Source organism: Rhea americana, unplaced genomic scaffold (genome assembly GCF_003343005.1).
Source record: "Rhea americana isolate MKP2758 unplaced genomic scaffold, rheAme1 scaffold_72, whole genome shotgun sequence".
NCBI classification, from domain to species: domain Eukaryota; kingdom Metazoa; phylum Chordata; class Aves; order Rheiformes; family Rheidae; genus Rhea; species Rhea americana.
Genome location: NW_028186890.1, coordinates 2,901,145 through 2,918,508, shown reverse-complemented (window position 1 = coordinate 2,918,508; position 17,364 = coordinate 2,901,145). Strand labels below are relative to the sequence as shown.

Below are 17,364 nucleotides of genomic sequence, written 5' to 3'. Positions count from 1 at the left end.
TCTGTTGGATGTTTACATTTCTACTCAAAATTTTGTATTTAAAAGTTGAATTGTTGAAATAGATAATCCAATCTGTATAACAGCTGTTTCTTAGGGGGTGGCAAACAACTCATAATACATCTAAAGCAATCTAAGGAGCAAGTCACTAAAACAAAAGGTACTGTAATACCCTTTTACTGACATAACAAAATGTAGAGTAACTGTGAAACAATGAGCCAAACAAAATTACAAAATGAATTTATTCCAAAAGCGTAAGGGAACATTTACAATTCAACAAGATGGTAAACAGCTGTCTCCACAAGAACTCACTGCATTAAAATTAAGTTTGAAAGAAGTGGGGAAAAACCCTAACTACTTCTGAGGCCACAAGTACTTTGCACATCACTTCTGAAAAACAGGAGTCTCATAAAGCAATCTTACTCAAAATATAGTGAGAAAAGCTGCTAGTACCTAGTCACTAATCTAAATATAGCTACCTTTGAGCTTTGAGATTAAATTTTAAAATTCCCCTCAAAACACAAATTATAGCCACAAGTGCAAAATGCCAGTTTTTTTCCAATGGAAGTTTATTACCCATCTAGTGCCTATTTTCAGAGTGACATCTTGATCACGTCAATTTGTACTTGAAAGCTCTTTTTCAAGTTTGTTGGTTTCAGTGACAAATCTGAATATAGCAGCTGGCCTGTAATCAGAAATACAAAGTCAGCTCAAATGCCCTGGAATGTCCTAAGTTTGCTGCTGCCAATTGCTCTAGAGTTCAGCAAAAACTGAGTTCGAAATCAGAGTCAACAACTTCTCTAACTTTGACATAGTTTTGGTGTTCTGTCCTTCTGATGGTAGATATCAGAATGTTTATGAAGACACCCAAGTCAGAGTCACAAACTATTCTTCACAAATACAACAAAACTAGTTGGGAAAACATCACTTTCAGGCATTTGTCTGTGTGTGTGGATATCAAATGGCTGAAGAAAAAAGAAGGATAAGAAAAATCTTCAATCCTCTAAAGCCTAAGCTATTTTACATCAACGTGCCCTGGAACACTTACTAGAATTCTTTTCCTCTGCCCCACTTCTTCTATCGGCTAACTCTTTACAATGTTCAATGACCTGAGAAGTAAAAATTTTAAGTGGTGAGAATACATATTTAAAAAAAAAAAAAGGCAAAGCATTGTGCTCTTACATTGTATTTTCTGGGTGTACACCAGTAAATAAGAATCCCAAGTTGCTATGAAAAAAAAATAGCATGGAATTTTTAATTTTTCACCTGAATTAAACTACATAGCTGGATTTTTTTCAAATGTTACCCAAAATACAATTTTATTTATATTTTTTTGTAAATGCAAGTGTATTGGTTAAAAAGAAAAAAAAAAAGCCTCTAGTGCCAACAAACCCAGAAATCTGCAATACACAGGAAAGAGCCAGGTACTGCTATGGTCCAGCTCCGGCTTATGAAGCTTAATCACTGCATCAGTCTTTTCCCATTCCTGGAATAATTCTAGTCATTTATTGTTTTGCTTTTTCCTGTTCATATACTGAAATTTCACGGCATAAGTATATGCACATATTCATATTAAACATTAAAAATTCATTTGCAAAACGTCACTTTTGCATTACAATGCACGGAGAAGAGTAAGATGTGCAAAACAAAAAACACCACATTCTCCACATCTCTAAGTAAAAGGACTGCTTCATGCTACAAGCAAAAAAATTTCCACCCATGTTGCAAACTTTAGAAATCCAGCATTTGTCTCAGTGAATTCCATTATAAAAAGTAAATAAAAGCTAATTTAACAATGATACTCTTCTCCACATATTGCAAAATATGGTTACAGATGAGGAAAGGATTACTTCAGCTGCTAAGCTTATCTGACATGTATCTCTGTAATCATGCCTTTCCTGTCCATTATTTAATACATAAACTCAATTACATAGTTTCAGTTATGCAGTAGCTGATTTTTAGGTTAATATACAAACTGCCAAGATGCAGCTATTGATAAAACATCTATGCTGTTTTCCAATTTTGAATAAATCCTGAAGACACTTCAAAAATAAGAACCTTAAACTGCTGACTGTAAGCATCCAAAAATACAGTTGTAGTTTCACTATGGACAAGTTGTAGTCCGTTAGAAAAGTAGATCATACATACAAAGGTATAAAGAACATTTAAGTCAGTCTTAGTGGAAGGCAGTCCTCGAAGGAAACAATACTCCAGGCAATCTTTTGTTGAGTAGTACTTTCACTTTAGCCTATCAGGGCTGCAGAAGATGTAATGGTCTACTCAGTAGATTCTTCCTCTGCTACGATTGCCACGTCCTCCCCAGCCTCTTCCTCGTCCACCTCGGAAACTACCTCTTTGCTCTGAAAATAAAAGCAAAAACATTTATTTCACATAGACTTTATGTTGCATACAGATTAAAACTAAGTTACAGTAACTGGAAGTATTGAAGGCTGACTTCAGTCTCTGAGGCTGATACTGCTTGCTTACCATGACAGATCTCTGACTTACGCTTTAATGAATAAGAGATCCCACTGACTGCAGGTCAGGAAAGTTAGCATCTTTAAACTAAACTTAGTCTTCCTGAGTACTAATGCTATCATACATGACAGTCCCATTATTTTAAAACTGCTTCTGGGCTAGCGTATTATGACAGAATTGAAAGTTGTAAGAGGACTTTATTAGGCTGTCTAGTTCATTTTTTTGTCTGATAGCACAATAGACCATATCTACCTCAATCTTGACATGCTTGTCTAAATTACTCCTAATGATTTTTAAAGCGATGGCAAACCATAACTTCATCGGTCTATCTGTACTTTACTATCCTTACCATTAAGTTATCTGCAGCATACTTAAGATTTTTCTTCTAGACTAGTATTTTACTGTATCCAAATTAAGAATCCTACATGTAGCTGAATCAATACTACACAAAGTATTTGTATACTGTAGAAAGTTTCTCATTTCCTTCCATTAAGGACAAATCCAAACACAGTGGAAAAAAATTATAACTATTTTGTTAAAGGTTTCTTTAGATTTGTTTGAAAAATACAAACTGCCTCGTTCCTCTTCCATGCTTTCTCTTCATGTATACTTTAAAAAATTAATCTACAAAGAAAGCCTGGTACATATTTTAAGAAGTATAGAAGTCAAGAGTTGATCAGCGGACAACACTCCTTGCTAACAAGGAACAGTAACAAGCAGTAAGACTTTTCTAGTTTAAAATGTTCTAATTTTTAGAATTAAAGAGCTACAAACTTATCTTAAACAACATAGCTGTATCATCTGATGTCTTCAATAAGAAATTCACAGAAGATTTTCTCTTTTCCTTTTATTTATATGTAAGACAGTGCTTTATATCAGAGGCTTTCTACCTATAAGCATGGGCAATGATTTATTAGAGCAGGCCATTTACTTGACAGAGATAGGACTAATGAACCTACAGAGAAGATAACAAGAATGGGTTGCTGCCATTGTTGGGTCTATTTGTCTGACCTGCAACTGCTTTCACATTTTGCTCAAAAATAAGTTCTTGCTGAGGGGCAGAATCAGTCTGACTGGGAGCATGAAAGGATGCAACTGTGTGCGTGAACAGTAAATCTGGCAGTTCCCAGAAGTTTTGGAACAGATCTGAACATGAGCACTAACTGCAACAGGAATTCAAAACAGGACCAGTCATATGGCAGGAGGTAGCCTACCTCTGCCACTTGAAGAAACTGATCTGTCCAAAGAGAAATTTGAGCAGTCAGTTCTTTCGAACATAGTACGGGGACACTATTGTGTTCTCTACTCCCTACTGTGAGGGCAGTATCCCAAGATACTGACAAAACTAACTTGCAAATGACATACAGTTTGTAGGTTAGCACACTTACTCAAACATGACAATGTATCAGTAACTATAAAGAGGCCATTACATGCAAAAATTATGGCAGTACAGTTTGATTTTTGGCGAATCTGACAATAGGATTGCTTAATTTGCTTTTGTCCAAAGGCTCATTTGTCATGGACAAAACTTTACCAAGCAGCCTTACTTACCATAAGAAAAACTACCCAGGTTGCTACTGTATTTTCCGCTGGGAGGGTTGTATATTTGCCTGGCATCCCTTTTTGGTCCTGCTGGAGCTTTCTTCGGGGGTGAACTTGAGGTTGTATCTTCACTTGTTCTTTTTTGACTGACAGAAGAAAAAGAGAGATTGTTTCATCCCTACAGTGACAAGTGCGAGAATAGCAGTGCAGCCTCAAGGATTAACAGTTACAAGATAGCAGTAGCTAATAAAGATGCCCTGAATGATACTCCAAAAGAGGAATTAAGCTAGTCTTCAGCTGATTCAATCTACTGTATCCCCAAAGCAATACTGAGATCATGACTCCACAGCCTTAACTCCTTTCAGGATACGTTACCTTTGCTTGTGAAACTCATGTGCTGTGTATATTGTATACACACAGTTTGGGATCTTAGTTTTGTAAAGAGCAAATATTATTATTATTTAAATGCAAAACTCTTACCCTGCATCTGCCTTCTGTACTGGTTTCCAGGACAGCGTAACTGTACTTTTATAGGAAGGAGGAATATGGAAGAGATCCTACAGAAACAAAATTGGACAGTTCATTCTGCAATTAAATCCATTTCAAGTACACTTCAAAATTTTAGCTACCTGCTGAGTCTCCAGAAAAATAGTTGCCCTCCAACAGTTTTAAACACCATACTTTTTAAACCACATGGCAGAGGGAGAAGAGGGCAGCACATATCTTGGTCCATGTACTTGGAAATTAAAATGAGATTAATATTAACTGAATAGTGTCTCATGCAAAAATAATACACTTTCTCTCACATCTATGCACACAGAACTTCTTTTAATGAACTAGAGTGGCTCCTGCATAGATTAGATATGTCTGCTACTATGGAAGAAGATAGCCTTCTCATAAGTGTAGGCAAAATTTAGTTTATGGTGGTGGATTGAGGGTGGGAGAGATGGGAAATGAGGGAAGAGAGCGCAGCTAGGGAAGTCAGCAGAATCTTAGAAAGGCTGTTAAAAGCAATCAGAGTGGTTTCAAGGGCTCTGGATGGAAGTCTTTCTTCCCCAATGGAAAAAAAAAAAAGGTCCTGCATAGCAAGCAGCTTGCTTTGCCTCCTCCTGCTTTTACCTTTCCTTGCACCTCTTCAGACTCTTCCTTACCTCTCCTACCCCGCAGGAAAGGGCAATGAGAAGGGGACAAGGCTTATCCAGAATCCACAGACCTTAAACAACAAGGATTTCCTGCTAGTGTTGGAAATAGAAGGCTGGGCAACTACTGCTGCTGGGAGGGGCCTCAACACCCCACCTAAACAGCAGCAGCTAAGGCAGCAATCAACAACTTGCATTAAACAGCAGCTTCATATCTCTTCAGAAACAGTAAAGCAGGCAGCAACCCTGAATTGACTGACAAGGACTAACTTAGTAATACATCTTGATTCACTTCTACACATTACTGTTTTCTCCACAGATTACCCTGTTGTGTGGATTTACACTCCTTCACAATGTTATAACTTACCTTGATTAAAACATTTATGTTATTGGTTATTTTCAAGGCAACCACTTTAATCTTGTTCTGTAAAAGAGAAGAAACATCACTGAATGCCAGCCATTCTAGTAGCATAAAATTCATCAAATGCAGTTGATGAAGTCACAGTATTAAACTGACTGTTCTTCCTAGTAAATTGCTGAAGCAACAGTGAAAAGTGTGCAGCACTGCTGACATTTCATTACAATTTTTAGGCTTTTAGCAATTTTACACATACTGAAACGACCAGCTGATTGCAACACTTCCATGTACTTCCCACTTTCTTTTTACAACATAATGCAGAGCACAGTTAAGCCAAATAAATGGGCACACACAGAGCAGCTTAAGAAAATTACCAGAAACTAAGAGGCCTTTTTAGATTGCAAGACCCAGCATCAGATACAACGTGGTTACACATTAAGAATTTTTCCCGTTCCCTCCTCCTGAAGTGGCACATGGAGAATGACATTACAAGTGATGTGTCTACAGCATGCACAGCTTGACACCTACTCAGGTTGGTAAAACAACTGACAGCCAATAGATACAACAAGCAGAAACACAGTATTAGAAGCCCAAAGAACATCTTCGGTAGGTGAATTCATTATTTTGTAGTTTGAACGCAGGGTACAGCCTGGCAACACTGCACTGTCTTGAGCAGGAGGCTAACACGTTGAGTCTGTTTCACTTTCAGTTCAACACTGGTTCAGAAATCTGCAGCTGATAACTGCAACTTTCCTGCTTAGAGATCTCAAAAACTGTCACATGAAATCAGGAATAAAAAGTGCATTCTTGTGTTGTCAGACTTTAACTACATCTTTATGCATTTTTTTAAAATAACGCAGGAGTAATGGTCTGGAATGTACTGACCACAGAGGATAAGCAATAATCCAGTCAGTTACTCAGTCAGCTGTTCAACTGCAGCTATAATACAGCTTCTGTATTGTTTATAGCATTCTTGATGATCTTGAACCTGGCCACTCTGCTGTACCCCCATTAAGCCTACCAATGAAGTATTGATTTTTTAATCACAGTCTCCCAAACCTACCAACTTTTTCCAGCTTCTTTGAATAATAACTGGTAGTGTTATCTTTTATTTCAGATCTGATAGCAGCCAACAACACAAAGTTTAGTAGTTTTGTATTAATGATAATCAAATAGTAATACTTAACCACAAACCCATTTGCAGAGCAATACAATCAAGTCTTTATGAAGTAAGATTGGTGCACAAGCATAAAATGCCAACTAAGTCTACTGTTATTTTCCACATCTGCCTAACAGTAACTTTTCTATCCTCTGAAGTACTAGCTGTCAGCTGAGTTCATACCAATCATCTAAAATATACACACAATTTAAACATGTTTAAAGGGAAAATGGCAATAGCTGTTAAGATTAAGATTCTCCCTTGATCTATTTGTACTCTTAAAATAGATGGCACACCATTAATAACATGTTTTGATTGTTGGCAAACCATTAATGTGTGTTGATGGTTACTTCAGTAGGTTCAATTAGAAGATAAGAATTCCTAAAAAATACTTACCTCCTCCGTTTTCAAGGCTTCTCCAGTTTTTCCTTGAAGTGCTAGACGAAGCTGTCGAATGTATACCTGCAATCCTCGAGCAAAATACTGTAGCCTAAAAAGTTTAAAAGCAAGTTCTTAATTCATTTTACACATTTCTATAAAAATAAAGGCATTAGCAAAAGGAATTTGTATTCTGATTTTTTTTTCCTTTAAGAACAATGCTCAGAATAATTCCCCCACAAATCTGTTTTGCATTTCTTCACCATCCTAATAGTCATTCTTTCACACTGGCCTTTCCAACGGAACTCCACAACCAGCACCTAAATGATTACCTGATCTTAAAATCTTTCAATTTCTCTGCATTCAGCTTGGCTGTGAGGAAGTCTGGAAGTTTACGACCCAGCTGATGGAAGCTATACAACAAACACTCCACATAACTGAATTGCAACTTGGGTTCTTCATTGCCAGCATTCTCTCCATTTTCTGCTTCCTCTGGAGGAAGTGGCATGTACTCCTAATGAAGAAAAAGCAAAAGAAAAGATATATGAGACACTTTCACATAGCCTAGCAGTTCTCTTCCAGCCTTTATGCTGGAGCCTTTATATATGCTGCTGACTTAAAAAGTAAGCCCCATTTCTAGCTGCTGCACAGAGTCCTGGTGCAGGTCATTTGTCTACACTTAAGTTACTTGACACCTTTGGATCAGAGGAGATAGTGTGGTAGCACAACTACCACTGAGGAAACAATGCACTGCACCAGTGTTGCTGTGAATCAGTGACGAATTTGCTTAAAGTTATCAACATAGATGCAGTCTTGGATGCTATTCAACAGTCACTCATGAATACAAAACTTAACAAAGCTATTTGAGTTTACTGGATTAAAATATTATGCAGCTAACCTCTCTTTATATCAAGAAAGGCTTTGAATTGCAAAAAAATCACTTATTTTCATGAAAGGCTTTTTTTTTCCTTTTTAAAGGTGTTTTAGATGAGTAAAAATTGAATTAGTCTTACCAGTAATTTATCAAACAGTTTCTTCAAGTTCGATTCAAGCTTTTCCATATCACCACAAAATGAACTCATTTCAGCAAGAAGCTTCAAAACCTACGCATAAGGATAGGTGGGTTTTTGTATGTTAACCGAGAAGTACAAAGTCTTAACTTTTAAATCAAAAGAGTTATCACATCACCATGGTTTGTTGAGTAGAGGTCAACTTTTGTTGAGTAGAGGTCAACTATTGCAATTAAAAAACTCCAGAACATAAGGAAGAAATACAAGGAGCATGCATGGTCTGTTCTTTAGGTTCTCAAACAGAAACACAGATTTCTTTGTTTTGAAACAGGCATCCTTAGTCAACAACTAAACAAAAACCTCTTCTTTTATTCTTGCAGTACAGCTCATCTTCAAAGGGAGATTCACAAAGATCTAACTGAAGGTGCAGCACCGATTAATAAATAATCAATTAAAATAGCTAAGACGCATATTTTTAGGATTTATAAGAATTAGAACTTTGGCTTACCTCTAACTGGATATCAAGACCTTCTACTGGTGTAGTCAAAGAACTGAGGTTTGGCAGCACATGCTCACAGAAGTAAGTAACAAATTTTGTGGAATGAACATTTTTCTGCAAAACACCCACACATTATTCAGGCTACTCTGAGTTTGAATGAGTTAGATGTTTTTCCTACCCCACTCTGCCTCCTTTACAAGTGCGTATCACACAGCTATACCTTACTGCTTCATTTAATTTTAACTTCTACAATGCAGAGGCCTTTCCAGTTAGCTTAGACTCAAAGGCAGTCTGTAACACTGACTGAGATTGCTTATAAGCTGAAAACAAGCCTTTAAGTACTGCAACTGCCTGGCACAGGACTTTAATTAATCAAGCCACATACCTATGTGAATTTAATTTGAGAATCTTGTCATTACTCTTACATTTGAAATAAAATGTCAAAGAACAGAGAATATACAAAAGCTCTTTGTATTTAGAGGCTACACAGATGTTCTCCAATGTTCTAATACATCAAAAACTAAATGTGGAGAAGCACTGCTGTGCAGTCATGCTAATACAATTACTTGGAACACCAAACAGAAGCTGCAGCTATTCACTTTCTGTGATATTCCTCATACAAAGCAAATAAATACATACCGAGAAGAGAGGCACTGCCTGCCGAGTACACTGCAGCAGTCTGTCCACACAGTCTGGATCAGATGGATTGAATGTTTGCTCCAGGTCAGCTTGTTCAGCTACCAGTTCCACTAGCTGTTGCCTGCCACTTACTGTCTGTAAGCTTTTTAATCCAGACAGTATTTTCATGAATAGAACAAATTCCTCGCCTGTTACATCTTCCAGGACCTTAATAAAACACCAGAAACTGCATTTCAGTTATGTTAATTTGCAAACCTCCAAGTCAAACCTGCTTCATAGGAAGGAAAAGATAAGCTGCTGAACTATCTAAACATTTAAATTTAGCTTCTAGTATTAAAAACACAAGTTTAAAGGCACAAATGAAAAAATGCAGATTTACTGGCATTATCTGCAAAAAATCAAGTTAAAATAACTGCCATCAAGCTAAGCAAAGAAAACATTATTTTTCTTGAACACTATCTTAAATTCCTTCTCTAACAAAATTTTATATTTCAGGCAGAATAAGTGTTCTATGAGTATATATTATCAATTGTTTTATATTTTTTGTATCTGCCTCACCTTGGAGGATGCACAGAAATCACATGAAATTCTACTAGGATAAATACAAAATAGTGCACCTGGGATAAAATAACTCCCACCTGCATCAGCGCATGCTGGGGACTGACTGGCTGGGGAGCTGCTCTGCTGAAAAGGTCCTGTAAGTCCTGGGGAACAGTAGGCTAAACATGAGTTAGCAGCATGCCTTGGGCGATGAACGCTAACAGCACCCTGGGCTGTGTCAACAGGCGCACAACCAGTAGATTGAGGGCAGGAACTGTTCCCTTTACTAGGCCACGTCTGGAATATTACATCTCATTTTGGGCACTACCTCACATATAAGGAAGTTGCTGGTAAGCTTCAGCGAGTCCAGCCATTAAGATTAAGGTCCGCAGCACATGACCTATGAGAAGAGGCTATAATAACTGAGTTTTTGCAGCCTAAAGTATAAAATTTTTAATGGGGGAAGGGGGAACCTAAACACAATCTCCCAATACCTAAGAGCAGGTCACCAAGGATACAGAACTAGGCTCTTTACTGAGGTGCACTGGGTGAGAATGCCAGACAATGGTACAAAACTAAAATGAGGAGATTCCTACTGGATAGAAGAGAAAATTTTCACTTTGAAGCTAAGTAAACATTGGAACAGGTTTGCCAGAAAAGCTGGGAAATCTCCATCCTCAGATGTTTTCAAAACCCAACTCAACAAAGCCCTTAGCAATCTAATCTGAATTAAACTGAGCAGAAAGATGGACTAGGTGACCTCCCAAATTCCCTTTCCAAATGGAATGATTCGGATTCTAGTAAAAGTATTTCTTAGAAATGAGAAAAAGTTAGTGTTATTTTAACATGCTCACAAACAGTGCTGCAAACTTTAGATTGTAGCACAATAGGGTAACTAGAAGATTGTAATTTGTACAATGTTTAATTTTGTATGAGGTTTTTAAACAAACAGACCTCCAAAACAATACCAGTAAAAAAAGGATGGTTTAATAATACTTATGTTTGGAGTGAAATATTACACTCACCTTCTTTGATTCAGTTAAGATGAATTCTTCTACCTCCTTTGTCATCACCTCCTCAGGCAAGGTTTTGAGTTTTGTAGAAAGGAACTTGATGGCTCTTTCTCTCACAATATCCTCTCCTTGAAGAATTTGACTGAACAGGCCTCCTAAAGTCCCTGAATGGAGAATACATCAGGTAACACAAATTATTCTAAAATTTATGAGCTGAGCCTTCTATGTAAAAGAGAAACATTTCATACTGTAAGACTCTGACATATTTTAAAAGTGCTTTATTAGCTTGTTTAAGAAGAACATGATCTTCATGTAGCTTTGTGTACAAAACAGCATTCTTTTATTGGTCAGTAAAAATTCAGATCCAATATAGTTTGCAACACAACTGTAAAGAATCTCTTACTTCTGCATCTTACTAAGAGGATATTAATTCAGGTCCTGTTCTCATCCTACTAGGGACTGAGAAATTAGAAGACATTTATAGAAAAAAGTATGTCCTTTACCTTTAGCATCCATCTTGAATATACTGAGCAAAGCATTGTTCACCAAATTGAATTCTGCAGAATCATCTGTGGAGACAAAAGCCCCCCTACTTGTATGCATATATCCTTGAAATGCAAGCATAACCACAGAAAAACAAATAAAGAAGTCCAATAACATAAAAGGAGGATTCTACTCTTGGCATTTAATTATAAACAACAGCACAACTTTTATTTTTATCAATTATTAGACCAAGGAAGTAGAAAGCCATAGTTTTGATAGCTGGAGGTACCACGCAAAGCCCCTTCCTTCCTCCTATAAAAACTTTAACATTACAAACTTGATACAAGGGAAGTTGTAACTCAGTAGCTGTATCATTTTAAGGAGCAGTTAAATAGACAAGCTGACCTTTACTAAATGAAGGTAAAATAAATAGTTAATTTCTTTTAAAACCTAAGTGATTTACGGTATTTCTAGAATGGGAGAAACCAGTTACTTTCCTCTGAACTAAATGGAGAAATATATATGCACCTGAAAATTATGTCTCTTCTGAGAAGCAAGCCTGGCAGGACTGAAGCATGCGTTTATAATATAACTTTGAACATCTAATATTTAGCACTCTATAAACCTTTTGAGATTTTTTTTTAAAAAATACTATTGTGTATTAAATTCTGAATTATATTAAATCCTTCGAACAAAAAATGCATTGTATCAAAGGCTTTCAGATGTTTTTTAAAGCTCCACAGCACCAAGATTATAAATCTGATAGCTTTTGTTCAGAAAGCAGTCGGCTACAGGCTGTAACTGGAGAGCTTTTTTATTTTGTTTTTCTATAAACACTTTCAGAGAAGTTGAAATGAAAAATTCTGTGATATGTAAAAGATTTTCAGTTTAGATTAGGTTAATTAGCAACTGTCCAAGGCAAGTATCGGCATATCTGTACAGCAAACATGAAAGGGGAAAAAGAAGAGTTTAAAACAAGACATGAATGATACTGTGAGACAGCTCTGTAACAAACTAATGAAAACATTTTACAGAACAGTCTCTCTCATCTAATAGACCTGCCATCACAATACATTTTCAGGTGTGCCACAAGGCGATCAGCAAAGAAACTACCAACACCACCTACCTGACTGTAGAAGCTGGGTCAGTATGTCTGCTACCCGAGGAAGATTATCTCCAGTGGCAAACTGAGGCAATTCTTTGATTGCTTGGCGACGGATCTGTCAAAATTGTCATTATTGTGAAAAGATAATAAAAAAAATTACAAAAAACTTAGGCATTTCAGCTACTGGACAAAGCTTGGCAGAAAAATCACCCAAATCTGAGGAAAAATGACCGTATCTTTTTTTTTTTTTTTAACACGGACATCACAGTTAGAAAGCTATGTTGAACTATCAGACATTAATGGCAGCTCAAACATATTTGCTATGGAACTATGTGATGTATTCACATAGAAAAAAGTAGTTTTGTCTCAGATCTAAGCAGCATCGGAGGAAAGCCAATTCAAACAGCATCTCCATTCACAAAATAATTCACTTAATCAGCATTCTAAATAACAAACAAAAAATGCTGGAATTTATTATATGGAGTCTTATTTGCTAACAGGAAGAATAATTTTACAGGAGTGCATATGGCAGAAATAAATTCTAGGGTTTGTTTTCAGCCTTGCCAAAACTCTTTAAATAACCTCTGCAAATCATTAAGATCTGACCACCAGGGGTAGAGTTTCTCTCAAAGCAAAAGAAGCTGCGTGAAGCATCTCAAGACTTCTACAGGAACAATACATTCAGAATCAAATCCTCATGGTTCTCAAGCGAGAATTAAATTTTCTTGCCTTCCATCAGGATTTATTAGAATCAATTCCCACGAAGTGCTTTGAAAGGAAAAATGTAATAGATATTCAAAGAAATTGTATTTAAGCTTCTTGCTAGAGAGCTACTCCTTTGATCAATGAGAGGAGCGAAAAGACAAATGAAAACTGATTTATCTTCTTGTATCATCTCACAGTAGAATTTTCTACTGCAGGAATAGTGTTATGCACTCTTTAGTCTAAGTCTTCCAAAAAGCAATCCTCCTTTCCCCTCCCCAAAGATACAGCTTACAACAAGGCGAAAAACATATAAATCAACATATCAACTCGCTACTACAAGGTTTGAATCTCATCCTTACAGAAACATCTTCATCCTCACAGAGGTCCAGCTGGGCATTGATAGCTGAGTCAGCCAACTCAGGAAAATGCTTGAAGAATTTAGGAATAAACTGGGCTGCAAGTCTCTTCTCCTTGGCACCTCCCTTCACACCATCCAAAATCGCCTGGTAAGCATCCTTATGCTAAAAGAGGAAAGATAAACAACATGAACAGAGAAATCTTGGGGTATTCCCAATACAAAGGAGGATTTTTTCTCTTCTATACATTACTGTTTACAAGCAGAATGAAATACCCGTAAAAATGTTATGTGAGGATGACATAGTCAGTAAGCAGTCTCTCCACTCTCTAATTTTACATTTAGTGAACAGTTCAAAAATGACACACTATGCTCTTACTTAAGCATGGCATTACCATATATAATATAGTTCACTTAAATATAAGTTTTCTACTAAGAAAATTTTCTCTTGCCTACATAACCTTGGTGATTTAACAAAATTTGCCTCTATTGACTGTTTGTACTGTTATTTTGTTTCCTCTGTTTGTTCAAGTGTTTACAGTTCAAATAGTCAGCCATAAGGCTAACAGCCCTTATGCGCTCCTTGCAATTAGATTTAGCCCAGGCTCAGAGAATACATGATCACCTTCACTGAAACAAGGCAATTTTTTCAAGGAGTTTCTGCCTTTCTGCCTTCCAGCTGTCTCACAAGTAGAGGTTACCTATCCCCAAAACTGTGCCACTGCAATGGATCATAAGCGCTTTTTAACCTACATCGCTGTAAAGCACCTTTGGCAGCTATTCAAGCAGTTGACTTGATACTGAGGTAAATGAGCATTCTTATGTAATTTGTTAACAGAGATTGGATGAAAAGAAATTCATCTCCAGATGAAATATAGAAACAAACACTTAAGGGACAGAGTATGAACTTCTCTACCTGCTCCAGCTAGAATCACACAGGCATTTCTGATTTTGTGCCGGGAAGACTGCAACTTTAGAATAAACACAAATCTTTGCTGTGGTTAGCTATGTCTTTGGGAAATAAAAGGTAACATTCTAAAGATGCTAGCAAAAGTCAGAATCATTTGTTTTCCTCCATATCCTGTCTACTTTGGACAGTAATATCAAAAGCACAGAACACTTGGCTTTATATTTTGCACTGAATTTCCCAGAACCATGAGTATCCTCACCCCCACTCCACAAAAAAGTACCTCTATAGTGATAAGAGATACGAATTTACAAAGTAGTATTCTGTATTAATTCCCTTTAAAGTAAGGTTATGTGTAAACATTCACCACCAGTGTTGCTTACACAACCCCTATACCATGTTAGTAATTGTTTATGTCGCCAGATTCTGAAATGGATTGGGAAACTGATCTGGGACAAAAATAACCAAAAAAGCAAAATGAATGCTTTTCAGTTGATCAGCACCCCTGTCCAGTTTGTTCTACAGCTGCACCAACACACCGCATTCAAAAGCGCATGCAGGAATGAGCTAGCACAAACTAACACAGAAATACATATATTATTATAGTTTTGATTCTCAGACTGCACACTAAGAATGACTTTTTGTGGAACAAGTTATTAAACCTAATATATACTTTAAAAGTGTTCAAACAGGAACTAGAGTAACTTGTGTTCCATGCATTTATACATTACTGCATTCTAACTACCCATTACCATTTAAGCTAGAAGTCTGATGCACTTCAACCAAAAATTTGTTTTACCCTGTATCTGACAGCAATAAATGCAGAAAATTGCATATAAAGGATAATGCTGCCTTTTTGCATATCTCCTCATAATCTGTAACACGAGTGTTCTGTCAGAGACAGCGTCCCAAATACCATTTTTGATAACTATCAATTGACTAATCATCCTTTGTCTGTGACTTCTTGAACTGATTTTTATGCTATAACATCCTGTGACAAGTTTCACAATGTTTTATGCAGAAAAGTGCTTCTTCCTCCTATTTATTTTAAACTTGCTTCCTGCAGGCTTCTTTAAACTCTCACCTGCATTCCACAAATGAGGTAGACTTACCATACCCTACTTCCTTTCTTCCACTGACGCATTCTTTTTTGCGAGTTGAATACTTCTGGTCTTTTTAATTATTTTTTTAATATCATACTTTCAATTGTCCCAATTACTTTTCCCCTCATGTGCAAAGTCTACTTTCTGAGATAGGGTGACTATAACTTTTTTTAGTGAGAGATCCTTTTTGTAAGGATGTTATACAGATAATAAAATTGTAAATAGCATAAAAGTCACAAATAGGGAACAATTACTCCTGGTTTCTCAGAATGCAAAAATTAGGGAAATTAAACAAGATTATAAAGTGCCAAGATCAAAGGAGACACTTCTTCACAAATGTTAATGAAGTTATGGAACATTTTGTCACAGAATATTTGGAAGCCAAAAATATAATCAGTTAAAAAAAGGACCAGAGAAGTTTACTGAAGAGCCATCCAGCAAGATATACTAGTTACAAGGACACTAAATCTGTCTCAGGAAACTCCTAAGCTGTACAGAGGCAAAGCTGGGAGAGTGCACCTGGAACCACCATTCTGTCTTTGCTCTGTTCATACACTCTTTCCTAGGTGTCTGTTATTGCTCACTGTTACAGAGAGCATGCCCAACTACGCAGGCATTTTTCTAATACAATCATTCCCTCAATTTGAGCTACCTGCAATTGTCAAAATGATGACAAACTACACGTTTGCATAATGGCACACTGACACCATCTATTTGAGTCTACACTTCTAACAGAAGTTCTTAAAATTTTAGTTGCCTTTTTGGCTACCATTGAGCTGATGTTTTCACTAGAGTATTTCCAATGGTGCCTTCTTTCATGAAGGCATACTTATAAAAGCACCATGAAAAGATCTGAAATAAAAACAAAACAAGCTTTTAAAAATCATTATCTGTTGTCTTTAAAAAACTGTCCAAATAACCTTGTAGAGAATACAGAGTTGAAAATCCATTGCTAGGTAGATATGTGTAGCAATTTTCCTACATATGCACACTATGACACACAGGCACACAAAAGTCTTTGTGCCTTTTTTCAGATAGCCATGATAGTATGAAAGCCTCATACCATTCTGAAACAACTTTAACTTTAATTATTACTGATTACTAACACAAAATATTATGCCTAAGTCCTTCTTCTTTTTCCCCACAAATTAAGTAATGATACAAAGAATGCAGACTTTAGCAGGATTTTACTGGTAAAAACTCCTTTTGTTCTGAAAATTTACCTTTAATTTGTATCTTAAAACCTTTTTTTTTTTTTTTTTAATATAGCCAGTTATCAAGCCACAATAGGGTTTACCTTCCCCGATACTATAGTCTCTTTGAAAGCCTTTAGACTTTGCCAAAAGCCCTCTGGCAATGCAAGGGCGCCGCATCAGATCTCTCCACAGCTCCTGTGAGGCCTGAACCCGCCAGGCCACCCCCCGCCCCCGCGAACACCACGCCGGCTCCTGCTGGTAACCTCCGGTTAGCGGCCGCGACGCCCGCCTGCAGGAGCGCGGCACGCCGGCCGGCCGGCGGGGGAGGCCGCACGGGCGGCGAGCGCTCCTGCCGCCCCGCAGGCGCCGCGCTCGCCCGACAGCCCGGCCCGGAGCAGCCGGCCTGGCCGCGGCGACGAGGTGCCGCTGGCTGCCCAGCGCCCCCCGGGGCCCCGGCGCGGCCCGCGGCGCCGCCGCGCTACTCGAGCCCGAGGCCTGGCGAGGCCTCGCAGGCCGCAGCCACGCCGCACCTGGCCCGCCGTCTCGGTGGCGTCCGCCAGGATCCCGTAGTTGCGGTAGAGCTCCTCGACGGTGGGCATGATGCGGCAGGGCCGGGGCGCGAAGCCGCCGCTACAACCGGGGCCGCCGCTGCCGTCCTCGGGGGCTGCCGCCGCTACAACCGGGGCCGCCGCTGCCGTCAGCACCAACGAGACGGGAGTTCCTAGAGCGGCCGCGAGCCGGCGCTGCCGGCTGGGCGC

General features: G+C 38.0%; 1 protein-coding gene across 1 annotated transcript; it reads right to left on the bottom strand.

Moving 5' to 3' along the window:
* Positions 1 to 221: 221 nt before the first annotated feature.
* On the bottom strand, positions 222 to 17,323 carry API5 (apoptosis inhibitor 5). Its single transcript, XM_085321856.1, has 14 exons — positions 17,137 to 17,323; positions 13,405 to 13,566; positions 12,362 to 12,455; positions 11,256 to 11,321; positions 10,765 to 10,916; positions 9,200 to 9,406; positions 8,570 to 8,674; positions 8,065 to 8,154; positions 7,384 to 7,565; positions 7,070 to 7,163; positions 5,524 to 5,580; positions 4,498 to 4,574; positions 4,027 to 4,163; positions 222 to 2,357 (listed from the first exon to the last, which is right to left on the bottom strand). Exons 1-14 carry the CDS (start codon positions 17,203 to 17,205, stop codon positions 2,278 to 2,280), a joined length of 1,572 nt encoding a protein of 523 aa, XP_085177982.1. The 5' UTR covers positions 17,206 to 17,323; the 3' UTR covers positions 222 to 2,277.
* Positions 17,324 to 17,364: the final 41 nt, after the last annotated feature.